Source organism: Cololabis saira, chromosome 12, assembly GCF_033807715.1.
Source record: "Cololabis saira isolate AMF1-May2022 chromosome 12, fColSai1.1, whole genome shotgun sequence".
In the NCBI taxonomy this organism is placed as follows: domain Eukaryota; kingdom Metazoa; phylum Chordata; class Actinopteri; order Beloniformes; family Belonidae; genus Cololabis; species Cololabis saira.
In genome coordinates, this window is record NC_084598.1 from 30624512 (window position 1) to 30640911 (window position 16400).

At 39.4% G+C, this 16400-nt stretch overlaps 2 protein-coding genes across 2 annotated transcripts; both read left to right on the forward strand.

Annotated features, from left to right (window-relative positions):
- Window positions 1-683: 683 nt before the first annotated feature.
- rprd1b (regulation of nuclear pre-mRNA domain containing 1B) lies at window positions 684-10420 on the forward strand. The gene is made up of 7 exons (XM_061736532.1): window positions 684-1242; window positions 3640-3769; window positions 4404-4537; window positions 4956-5074; window positions 7063-7189; window positions 7648-7823; window positions 8701-10420. The coding sequence occupies exons 1-7, from the start codon at window positions 1092-1094 to the stop codon at window positions 8848-8850; spliced, it is 987 nt and encodes a 328-aa protein (XP_061592516.1). The 5' UTR covers window positions 684-1091; the 3' UTR covers window positions 8851-10420.
- A 1985-nt stretch (window positions 10421-12405) lies between these two features.
- On the forward strand, window positions 12406-15919 carry LOC133456395 (kelch-like protein 10). The gene is made up of 5 exons (XM_061734871.1): window positions 12406-12536; window positions 13009-13495; window positions 14284-14898; window positions 15127-15276; window positions 15560-15919. The coding sequence occupies exons 1-5, from the start codon at window positions 12406-12408 to the stop codon at window positions 15917-15919; spliced, it is 1743 nt and encodes a 580-aa protein (XP_061590855.1).
- The last annotated feature ends 481 nt before the right edge of the window (window positions 15920-16400 follow it).

Here is a 16400-nt window from a genome sequence, read left to right on the forward strand (position 1 = left end):
TATATATATATATATATATATATATATATATCTGCGATGGACTGGCAGACCCCCGTGACCCTGTACAGGATAAAGCGGGTTTAGAAAATCGATGGATGGATCATGGATATATACATACATAGAAATACATAGATGTTTGTGTGCTGCTGCGTTCCATTTACCTCGGAAGTCGGAACTCGGAACTGGGAATGACGTCACAGCCGAGTTATCAGCGTTCCAGTTACAAAGTAGGAAAACAAGTTTGTAGTTCTCATATACCACATGAAAAATGTGAAGTACACTATAGCAGCATATAAATGCTGAACAATACTTGTATATGACTGATTTAGTGTGACCAAAACTAGAATGAAGTGCTACGAATTTTTACAGAGCTCTCTTCTACTGTTTACAACCGGGGCAGCCATCTTGGAATGTGAACTCGGGGGTGGTGAAGACTCTCCCACTTTCCCAGTGGGAAATCCCACTTCGAGGGGCGTTCCAGTTGAAAAATCCAACTGGGAACTGGGAAATCCCCACTTCCGAGGACAAATGGAACGCGGCATAAATGACGTGACACTGAGTGCTCCACTCCACTCAGGGTGCCCGCACCAAGATGGCGGCCCCACGGCTCGTCGACGACGCGTCTACATACATAGTTCTATGTGCGCCCGTCCCGGTTGCGTCATATGTGCGCGACGCACATGTCGAGGTGAAAGTGCAAGCTGCCATTTTTTTCCCCCACTAATATCTTTTCATGAGTTCAGGTCCACAGAGCTATAGTCTGACTTTTACCGTCAACCATTTATAGTTTTCCTCCAAACGCCGGGCTGTGAGATGTACTAAAGAGGAATCTTTCGGGAGTTTAGTTCCAGCGGGACCGGCTCGATGTGCAGGGGAGCTGCACTCCCTCGCTAGAAACGTTAGCAGGTGTTGTAAACAAACAACGAGGAAACTAATCTGCTCAGTATTAACATCGGTTAATAGCTGCGACGACCAGATATGATCCTGCATATTTGTTAAACTTCAGATTGTATGACGTTGCGGGTGTGAGGGGAAGCAGAGACACACACGCACACACGCACACACACACACACACACGCACACACACAGGCATGTCGTCCTTCTCCGAGTCAGCCCTGGAGAAGAAGCTGTCGGAGCTGAGCAGCTCTCAGCAGAGCGTCCAGACTCTGTCCCTGTGGATCATCCACCACCGCAAACACTCGGGCCTCATCGTCAAAGTCTGGCACCGCGAACTGAAGAAAGGTGAGACTCCTGCAACACATGCACGTAGACAGGATACCTGCACAGGTACAGCTGCAGACAGGTCAAGATACCTGCACAGGTAAAGCTGTAGACAGGATACCTGCACAGGTAAAGCTGTAGACAGGATACCTGCACAGGTGAAGCTGCAGACAGTTCAGGATACCTGCACAGGTAAAGCTGCAGACAGGAATACCTGCACAGGTAAAGATGCAGACAGGATACCTGCACAGGTAAAGCTGCAGACAGGATACCTGCACAGGTAAAGATGTAGACAGGATACCTGCACAGGTAAAGCTGCAGAATAGAAGAATAGAATAAAATAGAAAGCCTTTATTATCATTATACTGGTACAATGAAATTATGCAGCAGCTCCGTAAAAGTGCACACATGCAAAGACTATGTAATATATACACACACACTATAAAAAATAGTGAATGGGAGGATAAAAATGTACGGTACATGAATGAGTGGAAAAATATTGCACTTGAAAGGATGGAAGAGTATTGCACACAGGATACCTGCGCAGGTAAAGCTGCAGAATCAGAATCAGAAAAGGGTTTATTGCCAACTTTGTTAAACACGCACAAGGAATTTGTTGTGGTGATTGGTGCAATACAATACAAATATAAAAGCAAATATATAAAGAGATCAAATGTATGAACAGAAATGTACTATGAGGTTTTTAAAGTGCCGGATATGAGACTGTACAGAAGCAGACAGGATACCTGCACAGGTAAAGCTGCAGAAAGGATGAATGAATGAAAAACCTTTATTGTCCCTGTAGGGAGATTCGGTTTGTCAGCCAGCAACAGAACAGTTTAAGAAGAGTTAAAATAAGTTAAAAAGAGTTAAGTTAAAAAAGCAGAGTAGATTAGTTGTTAAAAAAAACTGTTAAAAAGAATAAAAGTCCAGTACATGTGCAAGAGCAAGTAGTGTGAAAAAACACAATACCTGCACAGGTAAATCTGCAGAATCAGAATCAGAAAAGGGTTTGTTAGCACACACAAGGAATTTGTTGTGGTGATTGGTGCAATACAATACAATATATAAAGAGATAAAATGTATGAACAGAAATGTACAATAGGAGGTTTTTAAAGTGCCGGATATGAGACTGTACAGAAGTAGACGGGATACCTGCACAGGTAAAGCTGCTTCCACATCTGTCTCCTAAGGAACCGCCAAGTTCCCCAATGTGAGCATCAGGAAATCTGTTATGATATATCTTCATTTACATATCCTACTGGTATTCTTAGATATAAATTGATGTATCTTACTATACTGGTAAACATCCCACCTATATTTAGAACCAACTTGTTGTACATTTTTCCCTTTAATATGTTTTGCCCTTTTGCATTGCACCAATCACCACAACAAATCCCTTGTGTGTGTTAAACGTCTGATTCTGATTCTATATTGGAAGCAACAGTAGACAAACTGTTAATGTTTACCAACCATCAGTTTTGTTTGTGAATATTGTCCAGTTTACGTGTAAAGAAACATTCATAATATCTTTTTTATGTTCATTCTGAAAACAAGTGTTTGAATGTTTTGTAGTGGCCACTCACTAGCAGGACACTGTTTAGTTTCAGTAGGTTACAATTCATAAGAATCTAGCCGTTATTAATGATGAGTTTTCAGTCAGTGTTCTGTTACCGTTGGTTACCTGCTGTTGAAACGAGAGACTGGAATAAACAACAAACGAGAGACTGGAATAAACAACAAACAAGAGACTGGAATAAACCACACAACTTTTTCCTTTGTCCACAAATGAGCAGAGGAACTCTTTTTGTGGATGAAGGAAAAACTTATTCCACTCTCTTGTTTCAATAGCCCGTAACCAACGGTAACAGAACACTAACTGAAAACTCATCATTAATAACGGCTTGATTCTTGTGAATTCTAACCTACTGAAACTAAACAGTGTCCTGCTAGTGAGTGGCCACTACAGTTTGTTGATTTTGTTGTGTGTTTCATTATTACCCAGACACATCATGAATCCGGGTCAAAACTGCTCTTATAAATTCTGTTTATAGTGATGTTCATGAATATCAGTCCCTTGTTTACAAGCCAGAGGGCATATGTGAAAATGTCTGGGCTTGAGGGAATTTATTCAAGTGATATCACAACCCTGTTTTTATATATATATATATATATATATATATACATACATATATATATATATATATATATATATATACATACATATATATATACATACAGACCAAAAGTTTGGACACACTTCCCCATTAGTTTGAATGAGGTGTGTCCAAACCTTTGGTCTGTACTGGGTATATCTCACGCGTTCACATTATGTAACAAACACTTTGTTACGACTTTTAAATTTTGTGAGCTTTTGCAAAAAAAGTCATAAAGTCTTTCCTTTAATGTGTCTTCCAGCTAAAAGCAACAGGAAGCTGACATTCCTATATCTTGCGAATGATGTAATCCAGAACAGCAAGAAGAAAGGACCAGAATTCACCAAAGACTTCGAGTCCGTACTTGTGGATGCCTGTTCTCATGTCGCCAGGTATGTTTGAATGTGAGCATGATCTGAGGTTTTGCAATACAGTATTGCATGAAGGCACCGTGTCTTCCACACCGGATTTTAAGTTTTGATGAAATAAGATTGGTTTTCATTGCAGTTTTTGTGCCTGAGAGCGTGCAGTTGGCTCTCTGAAGTTACAATCAACTGGCATATTTTGATAGATCACAAACCTGTTGCTTTGTTTGTGGCCAACTAAGTGTGAAAATCTGCCATTCAGATTTGCAGGGTGCTTTAACATCACAGACTGATCAGACTGCAGTCCAACTTCTCTGTCTTTATCTCTAATCACAAAACTCTGCATTTGATGTACCTCACAAATTAGTAGAGCAGATCTGTCATACCAATTTCAGAAAAAGTACAACCCCGGGAAGAAGAGGGTGTAGTAGAGTTATGATGCTTCCTCCAACCCTTAAACCAATCTGTTATGAACAGAGGTGTAAAGACATGACTGAAAAGGTTGCTTTTGCACCATATTTCTTTTGTATTGTATTTTGATAAGTCAGATATTTCGTTAATACCTCTGGGAATCATTTCATATTGTGTAGAGACATCATGTCTCCTTTTTAAAGATGTCTTTCATGGTGCTTCAGTTTACTGTATTTCTACTGCTCTGTAGTGAAGCAGACGATGGCTGTAAAAAGCACATGGAGAGACTGCTGAACATCTGGAAAGAGAGGAGCCTCTACAGAGCCGACTTCATTCAGCAGCTCAAACTGGCCATAGAAGACTCCAACAGCCCCCGGCCCTCAGGTTGGAGAGCTACGTCGTAATCTTGTTTTTGTATATCAATGTGTGCACTGCATTTAGGATTACTCGATATGTAAAGAAAAAAAATCCATGTTATTTTGGTCATCATTGAAATTACAATGGTTTAGTTTTTTAGGCGTGTTGCTTTTTCCAAACTAAAAAAAAAGTGGAAACTCTTGTTCAACAACATTAACTGTTTCTTTTGTTTTGATTCTTTTGTTTTTTTCTCTGCCACAACGGCAGATTCATAGATTGATTTTCATACTAGTCTAAGATTTGAGAGGTTGTTGAATATAAAAATAGAAATAAAAACCAAAATATTTTTGAATTATGATGATAAAGATGCAATTATCTAGCCATGTTACATATTGTGGTTTGTGTTTTAAAAAAAAAACAACTTTTTTTTTTAACCTGCCTACAGAGGAAAAGAAACCTATAAAACGAAGCTATCAGAAGATCCAGGAAGATGAAGACGATGAAGACAACGACTACAGAAGCCACATCTCTCCACGAAGTGCGGACAGCTCTGCGACTCATCTGGTAAGAATGACCGACCGCCTTTGGAGGCGTGATGTCTTTCAACAGATTAACAGTAATGTTTCCACACGCATCACATGCTGGTGGACATATTGACATATTTGGCAAATTAATGGGTTTCTGGGTTGAAAATGGTCATCGCTTTCTGTTAATTTAAGGTTTCATTTATCAGGGAAAACTTAATAAGATTGTCTGGTTCTTGCCACATGATAACACTTGATTCATTGATTATCAGCAAGCGTGAGCATGATTATAAAAGCAGAAGTTTTGATGATTCGCTTTATGATTCGGCTTTAGCGTTCAAAGGTGTTACCACAATGCCAGAGAAGAAAGACATCAGCGATGATCTTAGAGAAACAAGTTTAATTTCTTGCAGAGCAAGAAGGGTTATAAGACCAATTCCAGAACAACCGTTAGTCCATCATTCTACATTGTGAAAAATATTCAGGTATTCAGGGAAATATTGAGCACATTGGGAGCATATGTCTCAGCAAGTTCATTTCAAGGTCAGACAGTGCAGCGTTCAAATCAACTGCTAAAAAAGAGTCAAGAGCTACTCCATGTTAAATATCATACCATTACATGACATAAAAAATACAAAAAGACTCCAAAAGTTTGGCTTGTTTGTCATGAGTCAGCTTGTTTTCTCTAATCAGAACCTGGCCCAACAGCTCAGTTGAAAGTTTAAGATACTTAAAGCTGGGCATACACTGTGCGATATTTTCAATCGTTTGATTCAGACCCATCTCACACTGCACGACTAGATCGCTGAGTTAAAAAGTTCACAGCCCACGATTTATGTTCTCACACTGTACGTCCCGTTCATAATACTCACGTCGGACTTCTGTGTACTGGAACTGCAACGTCAAAAAGAAGTGGAAGAGGAGGAACCCCGAAGTGGGAGACACCGAAGATGCTCAGCAAAAACAAACGCGCTGCCTTAAGCCTGAATTATGGTTCCGCGTTAAATCGATGGCATAGGCTCTGCGTTGGTGTAACGCGGAACCATAAATCAGGCTTTAGCAATTTTTGCCATTCTGTGTGGCGATAAATGAAAAAAGATTAGACAACGCTGTGATTAGACAAGGAATTGGCTGGGCAGATGTGGGAAATGCAGTCTTTTTTTTCTGCTATTAAAACATGATTTGTAATGTGAATTTGCAACACTTTAATAGTTTTTTTTATGTGACATCAGAGATTGCGCATGCTCTCTGCGAAAGGATGAGGCCAATCAGGTCGTAGCTGCTTCAACTGTGCGATGCCTTCACGAGGAGCGACCAGGATTTCAAACACATTTGATTTTCTTGCGTGCGCACGATTCGTGATCGGGAGCTCGACGTGAGGTGTTAATCTCTCGTCGTTACCCCACGTGTACTGCACGAGGCACGACCAATGATTGGGTCGACATCTGGCCCGATCCAAAAAATAGTCGCACGAGTGGAAAATCGGTTCAAAACGAGCCGATAATCGCACAGTGTCTGCCCGGCTTTAGGAACAATGTCTTTTAGAATAGAAGAATTTTTTTTTTTTTTTTTTTTAGAATAGAATACTTTATTGTCTGTCCCAATGGTGACAGAAATTCCTCTTAGTCAGAAGAGACCAAACTGGAGGTGTTTAGCTGTAGTGCTCTATGTTGGTCTTTCATTGGTCTGAAAGTATTGGAGCTGGAGCCAGCAGGTGGAGCTGATGGATCTCAGGAGGGTTCATTAAAGTTCTCCACCTAACTTGCGTTTGCTTCATGGGAAATAAGTTCACATCTGAAGAGTCTTTCAGCTACTTTGCCTCATTTTTAGGTTTGTTCTGTGTTGCAGAAAGGTGCATTTAGGCTTGAAGTTGCAGGTTAAGATATGTTTCAGAATTAAACTAGTAATAATGGTTTAATAAATATCTCCCCTGTGCCCTCAGTATTTTCTTTGGTTTCATGATCTCATCTGTGTCTCTGATTTTTCTTTTCTTTTCTGTTTTTATTGCACACCGACACACATTTCCAGACTGAGGAGCTGGTGAAAGCTTTACAGGACTTGGAGAATGCTGCATCAGGAGACGCAGCCGTTCGTCAGAAGATTGCCTCCCTACCGCAAGAAGTCCAGGATGTTTCTCTGCTGGAGAAAATCACTGGTAAGACCTCACAAGTCTGCTTAATTTGATATTTTTGATTTTAGATATGTTTACATTGGCACCCTTTTCCAGCTTTCTTGCAAAAAGCCAAATTCTTTAATTCTTTTTTACACAAAAGAGATTTGATTCAGCTGAAAGTAAGGAGGAGAAAGAAAAGCAGAAAACAAAAGACATGCGCTAACTGCAAAAGTAAAACAATCAACATATTTTTTAAATGTGATCCAAACCATAATATGACCAGTTATATTTTCAATTTTCAAAAGTTCAATCCTAAATATACATCTGCACATAACCGCACATCTTAGGATGATAGTAAATACTTTGATTGTCACCAGTTCTTACTTGGAAATAGAAGAGATGTTCTACATTTGTCCAGCACAGACTTTTACTGCCTTATTCTCAATGAAAAGTTTTATGTGACTTCCCCTAAAAAAAAACAACCTCTTGCTATGATCTAGACAAGGAAGCAGCAGACAAATTGTCCAAAACGGTGGATGAAGCCTGCTTGCTGCTGGCGGAGTACAACGGGCGACTGGCCGCAGAGCTGGAGGACCGCAGGCAGCTGGCCCGCATGTTGACCGAGTACATCACCAGTCAAAAGGAGGCGCTCACGGAGAGAGAGAGAAAACTGGAGGTGAGGTGTCTCCGACTAGGGCTGGGGGTCGATTCAAATGTCAAGAATCGATTCGATTCCGATTCTTAAGATTCAGAATCGATTATCAAGATTTGATTCGATTCGATTCCGATATTGATTTGGGTTAGTATTATTAAAACTGTTTTTTGAGCTGTTGCATGAATTATATGACTGTATTTATGCAAAATATTACTACTAGTAATATCAGCTCCCAGAATGCTGATAGAACTGCTTTCAGAAACATTGTGGTGCAGAATTACCAAACAGATCCAAGGAAGAAACAGAGACGGAGGAAATCCGTTTTATTTTTTCCCACATTCCGTTTTTATTTGTTCAATTTTTGGTCTATTTGGGTTTTTAATTTTTGAGCATTTGGTTTTTAGCATTTTTTCGCAAATGTAACCCCAAGACAGTATATAAAGTAATGAAATATAGACAATCTATGCAATTATAACCCTCTACATAACACTTTAATGTTTTCATACCTTTAAACATATTTAAAGGCAAAAACATGGCACCAGTTATTCTCGTGTCCAACAAAATATTCCTTTTTTGGGGATAAACAAAAAAATAACCAAAAGTTGTAATTAAATGATGAAAAAAAAAACATAAATAAATAAAAGGAATTAATATGAGAATCGATTTATAATTGGGAAATCGATTTTTTTCAACACAGGCCTATCTCCAATACACTCAAATCTGAGCAAAGGACCTTTGTCTCCATCTGAAATTGTTTGTCCATAATTACTTTATGTAATATACAGTGATTTTATTTGATGTTAAATTCTGACGCCTGCCTGCATGTTTTTGGATGTCAGGAATTGAAATATTGTAGTATTTAACTCATTCTTACGGAGTATGTTGTTGTTCTCTGCAGGAATATAAGCAGAAACTGGCGCGGGTAACTCAGGTGAGAAAGGAGCTCAAGTCTCACATCCAGAGCCTCCCTGATCTGTCCCTTCTACCCAACGTGACCGGGGGTCTCGCCCCGCTTCCCTCAGCCGGCGACCTCTTCTCCACTGATTGATAGCTCCTCGCCCAGGCAAACTATGACTATTCCCCTCCCCGGCAAAAACTCTGTCCCATGTTTGATTCACATACTCCTAGCTGCGCGTCCAGCCCAAGAGTACACGTGGATGAACCTCTCAGAGAAGAGTTGCCAGCACGCCTGCTCACACGAACCTGCAGGGCGCGGAGGAGGAAGGGACTAACCAGGAGGTTTTTGGTGAAATCAAAACTCCCTCCGGAGATGAACTGAGACTGTGTCGCCTGGGTTGATCTTTACAGATTCTAGTCCACCAGCTTGCAAGTTTGTTTCCCTAATTGTTTGATTTTATTTCGTTTTACTTTACTTTATGTGCTGGGAAAAAGCATGTCAATTAAAGTGTCCCCCTGTGTGATATATTTTTCAATTCAGGTGGGCCTTTGTGCTCTTTCTTTTTATTTAGCTGATGGCAACACTGTGAAGAGGATGTACCATTCATTAGCTAATTTTTTGTTTTGTTTTGTCTTTCACTTGGTAGCTTTTTAATGACACATGTACAAATAGGATATTTTTTATGTGTGTACAGTTGGAGAAGCTGTCAGATCAGGTTCAGTGTTGGTTTGCTTTTTGTTTCTTTTGTCAGCTGTTACACAAAACCCTTATTTCACTCACAGTTTGTAGACTGATTATAGCACATCTTTTTTTAAGTCGAGAGACATTCTCTGGTATTGTGTTCCTATCTGTAAACCGCTCCCCAAATTTTAGATGGCAAAAAGTCCTCGAGCGTATCGGTTCTCAGGCTGTACTTCGGACCGATGCCGGCAATATTATAAGATTAATTATGTTCGTCAGTTTGTTCAAAGTGTGAGTTTGTTCAAAACAGATCCAGGACATTTGAATATGTAACGGAAAGTTTCCTTTCAAAGAAATTGTTAGATTTGTACTTTTCTGGATAAAAAAAAAAAAATACAATGTGTTCTGAAAAGGAAAATGGTGAAGAAAACTACAATTATTGTTATTTAGAGAACAATAAGAGAAAAAAGAAACATTAAATAGTCAGGCCAGGACATGACTTCCCTCTGAACAAAGAAAACTGACCTTTTATCAAAGACCATAACTAGATATGCTACTACATTTATTAAAGCTTTAAGAAGCAAATGATGGTTACTGCCATTGGTAAGAACAGCATTTTCATAAGAGAAATGAAGTAGCTGCGACTTAACCTGCTGAGGTGAGAAAAGACTTCTCCACATCCTGATAAATACATTTACATTGGTCTCTTCTGGCTGTTTAAATACCCCAAATATTTCAAACAGGAGTGATTAAAGTTGTTTAAAGAAGAGGTGTAGATCTGGAGTTATCACTGAGGTCACCAATCCAATGTTTGACCTTTCAACTGCTGTACACCGGTAACGATTTCAGTAACATTTTAACTCTGACATACTTGTTTATATTTTATAGGTATTTTCTTATCAGCTGGCTGTGTGGTATGTGCTTCTTTCTGTACTACCAGAGCGCTACAGGTAGGGGTAGTGTTTTTCTGAGAAAATACAAAAAAATAAAAAGGGGTTCAATGAGTGACAATAAACCTGAACCACTGGAACAAATGAAATGTGTGCGTTTTGCATTATGTCAATATAAAGTGAGATATGCTTTTTCTCCAGAACACACCGAACACTCCACGTCTGCTAAAAACAGTATGGGAGAAAAGACTAAGTACGAATGTCCAGACTGCGACACAAAAGAACTGATTATTGGGGAGGAAAACCAGCATGAGTGGAGGGAGTTCAGATTTCAGTCACAAGAACAGTGTGGTTGAAGCAGAACTGAGGCTGTTGAAAACTAGAAATAAGATTACAATCAGAGGTGTCAAAAGTATTCACATTCATTAATCAGGTAGAAGTATAGATACTAGAGTTTAAAAATACTCCCTTTGAAGTATCAACTCAAGTTTTTTACTCAAGTAAAAGTATAAAAGTACTGGTTTCAAAACTACTTAAAGTATAAAGGTAAAAGTAATGTAAGGGGGAAAAAAGCCATTGAAAATGAATGCATCTTAGTATAATGCAAGTATATTAAAGAACCATATATGTGTACTATTGAGCATTAACATGTGTTTCAGAGAGCAGCAGATATGATGACTAGTTGCCTATAGGTATTGTAATGGTGAAAAAAGTCAAACTTCAGAGGCATGTTATCATTTATCCTAACCTTTATTGGAATGTACATCCAAGTTTAGTTGCAGGAATCTGAGGGCAACGGATGTAAGAACAAAACTGGACAAGACCATCTGAAACAACCACAACCAAATTCACTCTATCCGGATGGAGCAATTTAATTGGATAGTTTTTTTTTAAGGCCAAAATGAAATAGAGTAACGAGTCTGTTTTTAAAATGTAAGGAGTAAAAAGTACAGATAATTGCGTGAAAATCTAAGGAGTAAAAGTAAAAAGTCGTCTGAAAAATAATTACTCCAGTGAAGTATAGATAACCAAAATTTCTACTTAAAGGAGCCGTCTGTAAGAAATGGCCAAAACTGGTACTGCAGTCACTTTCAAAATATTGTTGAGCGGGGTGTACCCTCCCCCTCCTCCCCCCGACCAGAGGTTGCCAGGTAGGCTGCAGAATGCAGCAGGAACGTAGGCTGCCATGGCTGCGATAATTAGAGCCGAGCTGGCAACCCGGATGCCGAAACAATACTGACTTGGTGATTGGGAGATAGTTGGAGGGTGGAGCTTCAGGCCAAAACAAAAAATGAAATCAGTTGAGGGCTGCAACTCTTCTTTTTAAACTGGAATATCCTGGCTTGAGTGCTGTTGTCAGTGACATAAGTATTTGAAATGAACATGATTTTTAAATGTCTGTTGACATATCGGGGTCATTTTATGATTCGTTTTATTATTGCTCTTACATACAGCTCCTTTAAGTAATGTAATAAGCGATTACATAAGTAAATGCTTATTTAGAGTTGGGTTGGGTGCACCTCTGTGTGAAAACAATCCTGGTGATTGATGGTTAATAGTATTTCATTAAACAAAGCCCTTGAACAGTAAAGGGTCCTTAAACTTCATTAAAGCAAATGTGTTTCCAATACATTTACACAGCTAAGTTGCGAAGTTACTTCATACACTTTTGTCTACATACCGTATTCCCTGTTTATTTATTTTCCAGCAATTAAAATCTATAAGGATAGTTCACTTTCTGAGCTGTTTGTGTATAAAACAAAGAGAAATAAATCCCACAGAGAGACCATGTTTTACTGTGCAGTATCTTCAAGAACACGCTTGACTTTTCATACATCTGTGATTATGACCAACATTGTTCAGGTATTAATTCTTCCACTGTGGATTTGAAAAATCATCTTTGGACTCCTGTCAACACAAACCAGGATAGTTAAACTGTTGGATAAATGTTGCCCTCCATGTACAATACGTGTCACAGAAGTGCTGTTTGTTTAGAACAAGTCACTGTGATGTCACAGGGATTCATTCTAGAATCCTTCTTTGTTTCGTACAACTTCACATCGGCAGCATTCTGAAACTGGTCGAGAATCAGGAGAGGGATAAGCAAAACCTTTTAACAACTCGAAGACGAAAGATGAGTGAAAACTTTTCGGTGTATAATAAGCTCCGTCTGGAGCAGCAGCTCTGTGACGCCGTGATCAGAGTGGACAACGTTAAATTCCTGGTGCACAAGGTCTTCCTGTGCAGCTGCAGCTCGTACTTCAGGTCAGTTGTAGGATCTTAGTCAATTTATACTTTAAAATGAGATACAGCTGGTGGTTTTCATTAATATTGACTAATAAAGGAAACAAGTTAACTAATACTGAGGAATGAATGTTAATTAATGCTGAAGAAACAATGTAGATTGAAAATATGGACCAGCAATATGAACAAGGAGCATGAACAGAGAGCTAACATTTATAAGCAATCGATTAATTAATAGAAATCAGTGCAAACTAATGTGAAATCACTATTTTTGTAACTTAATTGTTAAAAAACAGCAATTTGAAAGTCTTATGAGGATATAACCCTTATTATAAACTGAAAAGGGAGCTGTTTTTGTAGACTCTCAATTTATTGGATACAGATTTATTGCAGTTTTGCAGTTGTTTAAAATTATTTCCGTTCTGCATTTTATTACACTTTGCGCTGACAAGGTATGTATAGATGAATCCTTTGCTTTATTCTTGCTTCACAGGACTCTCTTTACCCAATGGTCATCCCCAGACTGTCAGATCTTTGACATTCCTGATGTGTCACCTGAAACGATGGAGCTCTTTATTGAATTCGCCTACACTGGCGTTGTTCCCGTGACAATTGACAATGTGCAAGTTATTTTTATAGCAGCTGATCGCTTCAATGTAACAGGTATTTTACAAGCCTGCAGCGAGTTCTTGGAGAAGAAACTAACCCCACAGAACTGCATCGGGATCTGGTTGTTCTTAGACATCTACTACTATCCTGAACTGAGAAACAAATCCTTCCATTTCATGCTGAGTCATTTTGAAGAGGTGTTCGCCACCTCCGATGAGTTTCTCTTCCTTTCTGTGGAACACCTTGTCAAACTTATTGAGAGTGATCAACTCATTGTGAAGCAGGAAGAGAGTGTGTACATGGCCATCCTTGTCTGGATTGGCTTTGCACCTGAGGAGCGCAGAGAATATGCCCCACAGCTTTTGTCCAAGGTAAGTAACTGGAATGCATTTACTTTTCACATTTTGATGAGATTGTTTTCACAAGGTTAATCTTGGCCGAAGTCACATGTCCTTATGCAAAGCGTGCTGGCGACAGCTGCTGCAGGAGGTGTTGTGTAATTGAGTCTGTTCATCACATTCTTGTTAATGCCATATCTCTGGAACACCTGGACTAAATTTCCTAAAATTTGTGATAGATAATTGCATTGATTTAAAAGTAAAGGTGATCAGATGAAAAGTATCACATGATTGAACCATGGCTTAATAATCCTTAAATTCGGAATTTATAAACAAATGATAACATTTCATAATCCTCTGATGAGATGACATTCTGAAAAGATGATCTTTATCATATGAAAGGTGAAATGTAGCAAAGAGTGCACTGAAGACCTTTATGACAGTATTGACATGAATGAAAAACACAAACTTATTGACGGGAAACTTTTTTTTTGTTTTACAAACCTCAAATTTTGTAATACCAGATGTGGTATTGTTACAAAGTAAGTAGCAATACCACATCTGACCACATGGAGGCACAAAGACACTAAAAGCCACTACTGAGTGGAGGCAGTCCAGCACGTCCTGTAATACCACTTTATACCACTAGAGGGGTACTTCATTGTGGCTTAACATTTAGGTAAGAGGTAAGATTTTATTGTCATGGCCTCTTTTTTTTTTAAGGTGTAATGGCTGTGCGTGTATGTTTTCTGTTTTATCACACTGAGGGAGATTTATGAGCTGCTTCAAGAGCTTAATTCTTTTTTTATGTCTGTCTGCAGGTTAGACTGGCTTTGATGAGACGTGAGTCCTTAACCAACATTACTGAAAACAAAGTTGTGATGTCCAATCTGGAGTATCAAGATATTGTCCTCCAGACCCAGGAACTCATCCTTGACCACGTGAAACACATTTCCAACAACTCAATTATTTTCAAGAGCTTGGCCCATCCTCGCGTCCCCCCTTCCATGCTGTTGTGCATAGGAGGCTGGACCAGCGGGAACCCCACCAACATCATCGAGGCATACGATGCCCGCACCGACCGCTGGGCCAATGTAGCCTGTACACAGAGAACTCCCCGGGCCTACCACGGCGCTGTCTTCCTTGATGGATCAGTTTATTGTGTTGGAGGCTTTGACAGTGTCATGCACTTCAGCTCTGTTCATAGGTTTGATTTGGGCACACAGACGTGGCAGGAGGTGTCCCCAATGCACTCCAGCCGCTGCTTTGTCAGCGTAACTGTTTTGGATGGGCAGATATATGCCTTGGGCGGGTTCAATGGAGACATGCGACTGGATACTGCTGAGTGCTATGACCCTTCAACAAACCAGTGGACTGCAATTGAATCCATGAATGACCAGAGGAGTGATGCCAGTTGCGCGACCTTCCTTGGAAGGGTGGGTGGCAGGGATTTGACTTTTTAAGTATTTTAAACATTGACCCCACCTGAGTTTCTTGTTTATATTTTCATAAAGAGCTTTCCTTTTAATTTTTAGACAAAGTCAATGCAGCATCATACACATGCACATTATTTCCTTATTTTTTGCCAACTGTAGTTGATTAGATTGATTATTTTTCGCAGTAAGATGACATTGAACATTTGTCTTCACTTTAATTTCCTCTAGGTGTACATTTGCGGCGGCTTCAATGGGAGTGCTTGTCTGTCAACTGCTGAGTTTTACGACCCAGTCACCGACCAATGGACCCTGATCGCCTCCATGAACAGCAGGCGCAGTGGAATCGGGGTCATCGTCTATGAAAACAAAATCTTTGCAGTACGTATCATTAGTGTTGCTGATATTCACAAGGCACAAAACGAAAATCTCCCCTTTTGTACAATGACAATTTTATCTTAATGTGAATAACGACACTTGCATTAGACTCAACACTAGTTTAGTAAAAAAAAAGAAAAAAAGCAGTTAAAACAGAAACCTATGTTTTGAAACACAAGGACTGTATTAGAAAATGTCCTCTGTATTAGAAATATAGTTTATTTCTCATACTTTATTCATAATTTATTTCTAATATAGATATTTTTCATCATATTTTCTCATGTAGGTTGGTGGTTTCAATGGAGTTCAGCGTCTCCAAACCGCTGAGGCCTATGATCCCCTCACCAACACCTGGGAGAGCGTGCCCTCCATGCTGTTGCCCCGCAGCAACTTCGGCATCTCCGTGATCGATGACCGCCTTTTTGTTGTGGGAGGTTACTGCGGCATTGGCACAGTGGATGACGTGGAGTTCTACAATGATGAAACTGGCGTCTGGTCCATAGCCTGTGACATGAAAATGTCCCGCAGTGCACTGAGCTGCTGCACGGTGTATGGACTCAGCAACATGGATTATTTTGCTGCCATCTTTGACCCTCTGCAGTTCCGACAATTAAGCTCTGATGATGAAGATGAGCTGGAGGAATGAAATCCATCTAATTGTATCTTATTGTATTTCATGAAACAATAAAGTCACTTCTTAAAATTTCACATGTGCCAGTTTCATGCTAATTATTGTAAAGGTTTTCAGTTTGTGTTACATTTCTATGCAATCCAGCGTTGTGAATCTCAAAATTTGTTTAAATGTGAATAATAATGAATATATGGGCTCAAAATGGTGGTTAAAATTCTTGAGCATTGCAGAGGGTCAGCTTTACTATCAAGAGACATTATTGTAAAGAAAACTAAAGTCTAGTTGCCGAGCAAGCTTCGCTTTAATTGAGAGAACACAGAAGGGTTAGGTTACTGGGAAATAATGTGTTCATGATGAAACTATGGGGTAAATATTGGTCAGCAAGCAACCATCATCCAACATGTAGTCCATGTTACTTAGTATAATTAGACATCAAACCAACTTTAGGTTTTTAGTGCAAAGCCAATTTTCAAATCTATATCATAATCCAATTAAA

Excerpts from the sequence above, each read along its gene's own strand:
- rprd1b (XM_061736532.1), top strand. The coding sequence starts at position 1,092 with ATGTCGTCCTTCTCCGAGTCAGCCCTGGAGAAGAAGCTGTCGGAGCTG. Across the intron at positions 3,770-4,403 it reads GCCTGTTCTCATGTCGCCAG|TGAAGCAGACGATGGCTGTA; the intron begins GTATGTTTGAAT and ends ACTGCTCTGTAG. Across the intron at positions 4,538-4,955 it reads CAACAGCCCCCGGCCCTCAG|AGGAAAAGAAACCTATAAAA; the intron begins GTTGGAGAGCTA and ends ACCTGCCTACAG.
- LOC133456395 (XM_061734871.1), top strand. The coding sequence starts at position 12,406 with ATGAGTGAAAACTTTTCGGTGTATAATAAGCTCCGTCTGGAGCAGCAG. Across the intron at positions 12,537-13,008 it reads AGCTGCAGCTCGTACTTCAG|GACTCTCTTTACCCAATGGT; the intron begins GTCAGTTGTAGG and ends CTTGCTTCACAG. Across the intron at positions 13,496-14,283 it reads CCCCACAGCTTTTGTCCAAG|GTTAGACTGGCTTTGATGAG; the intron begins GTAAGTAACTGG and ends GTCTGTCTGCAG.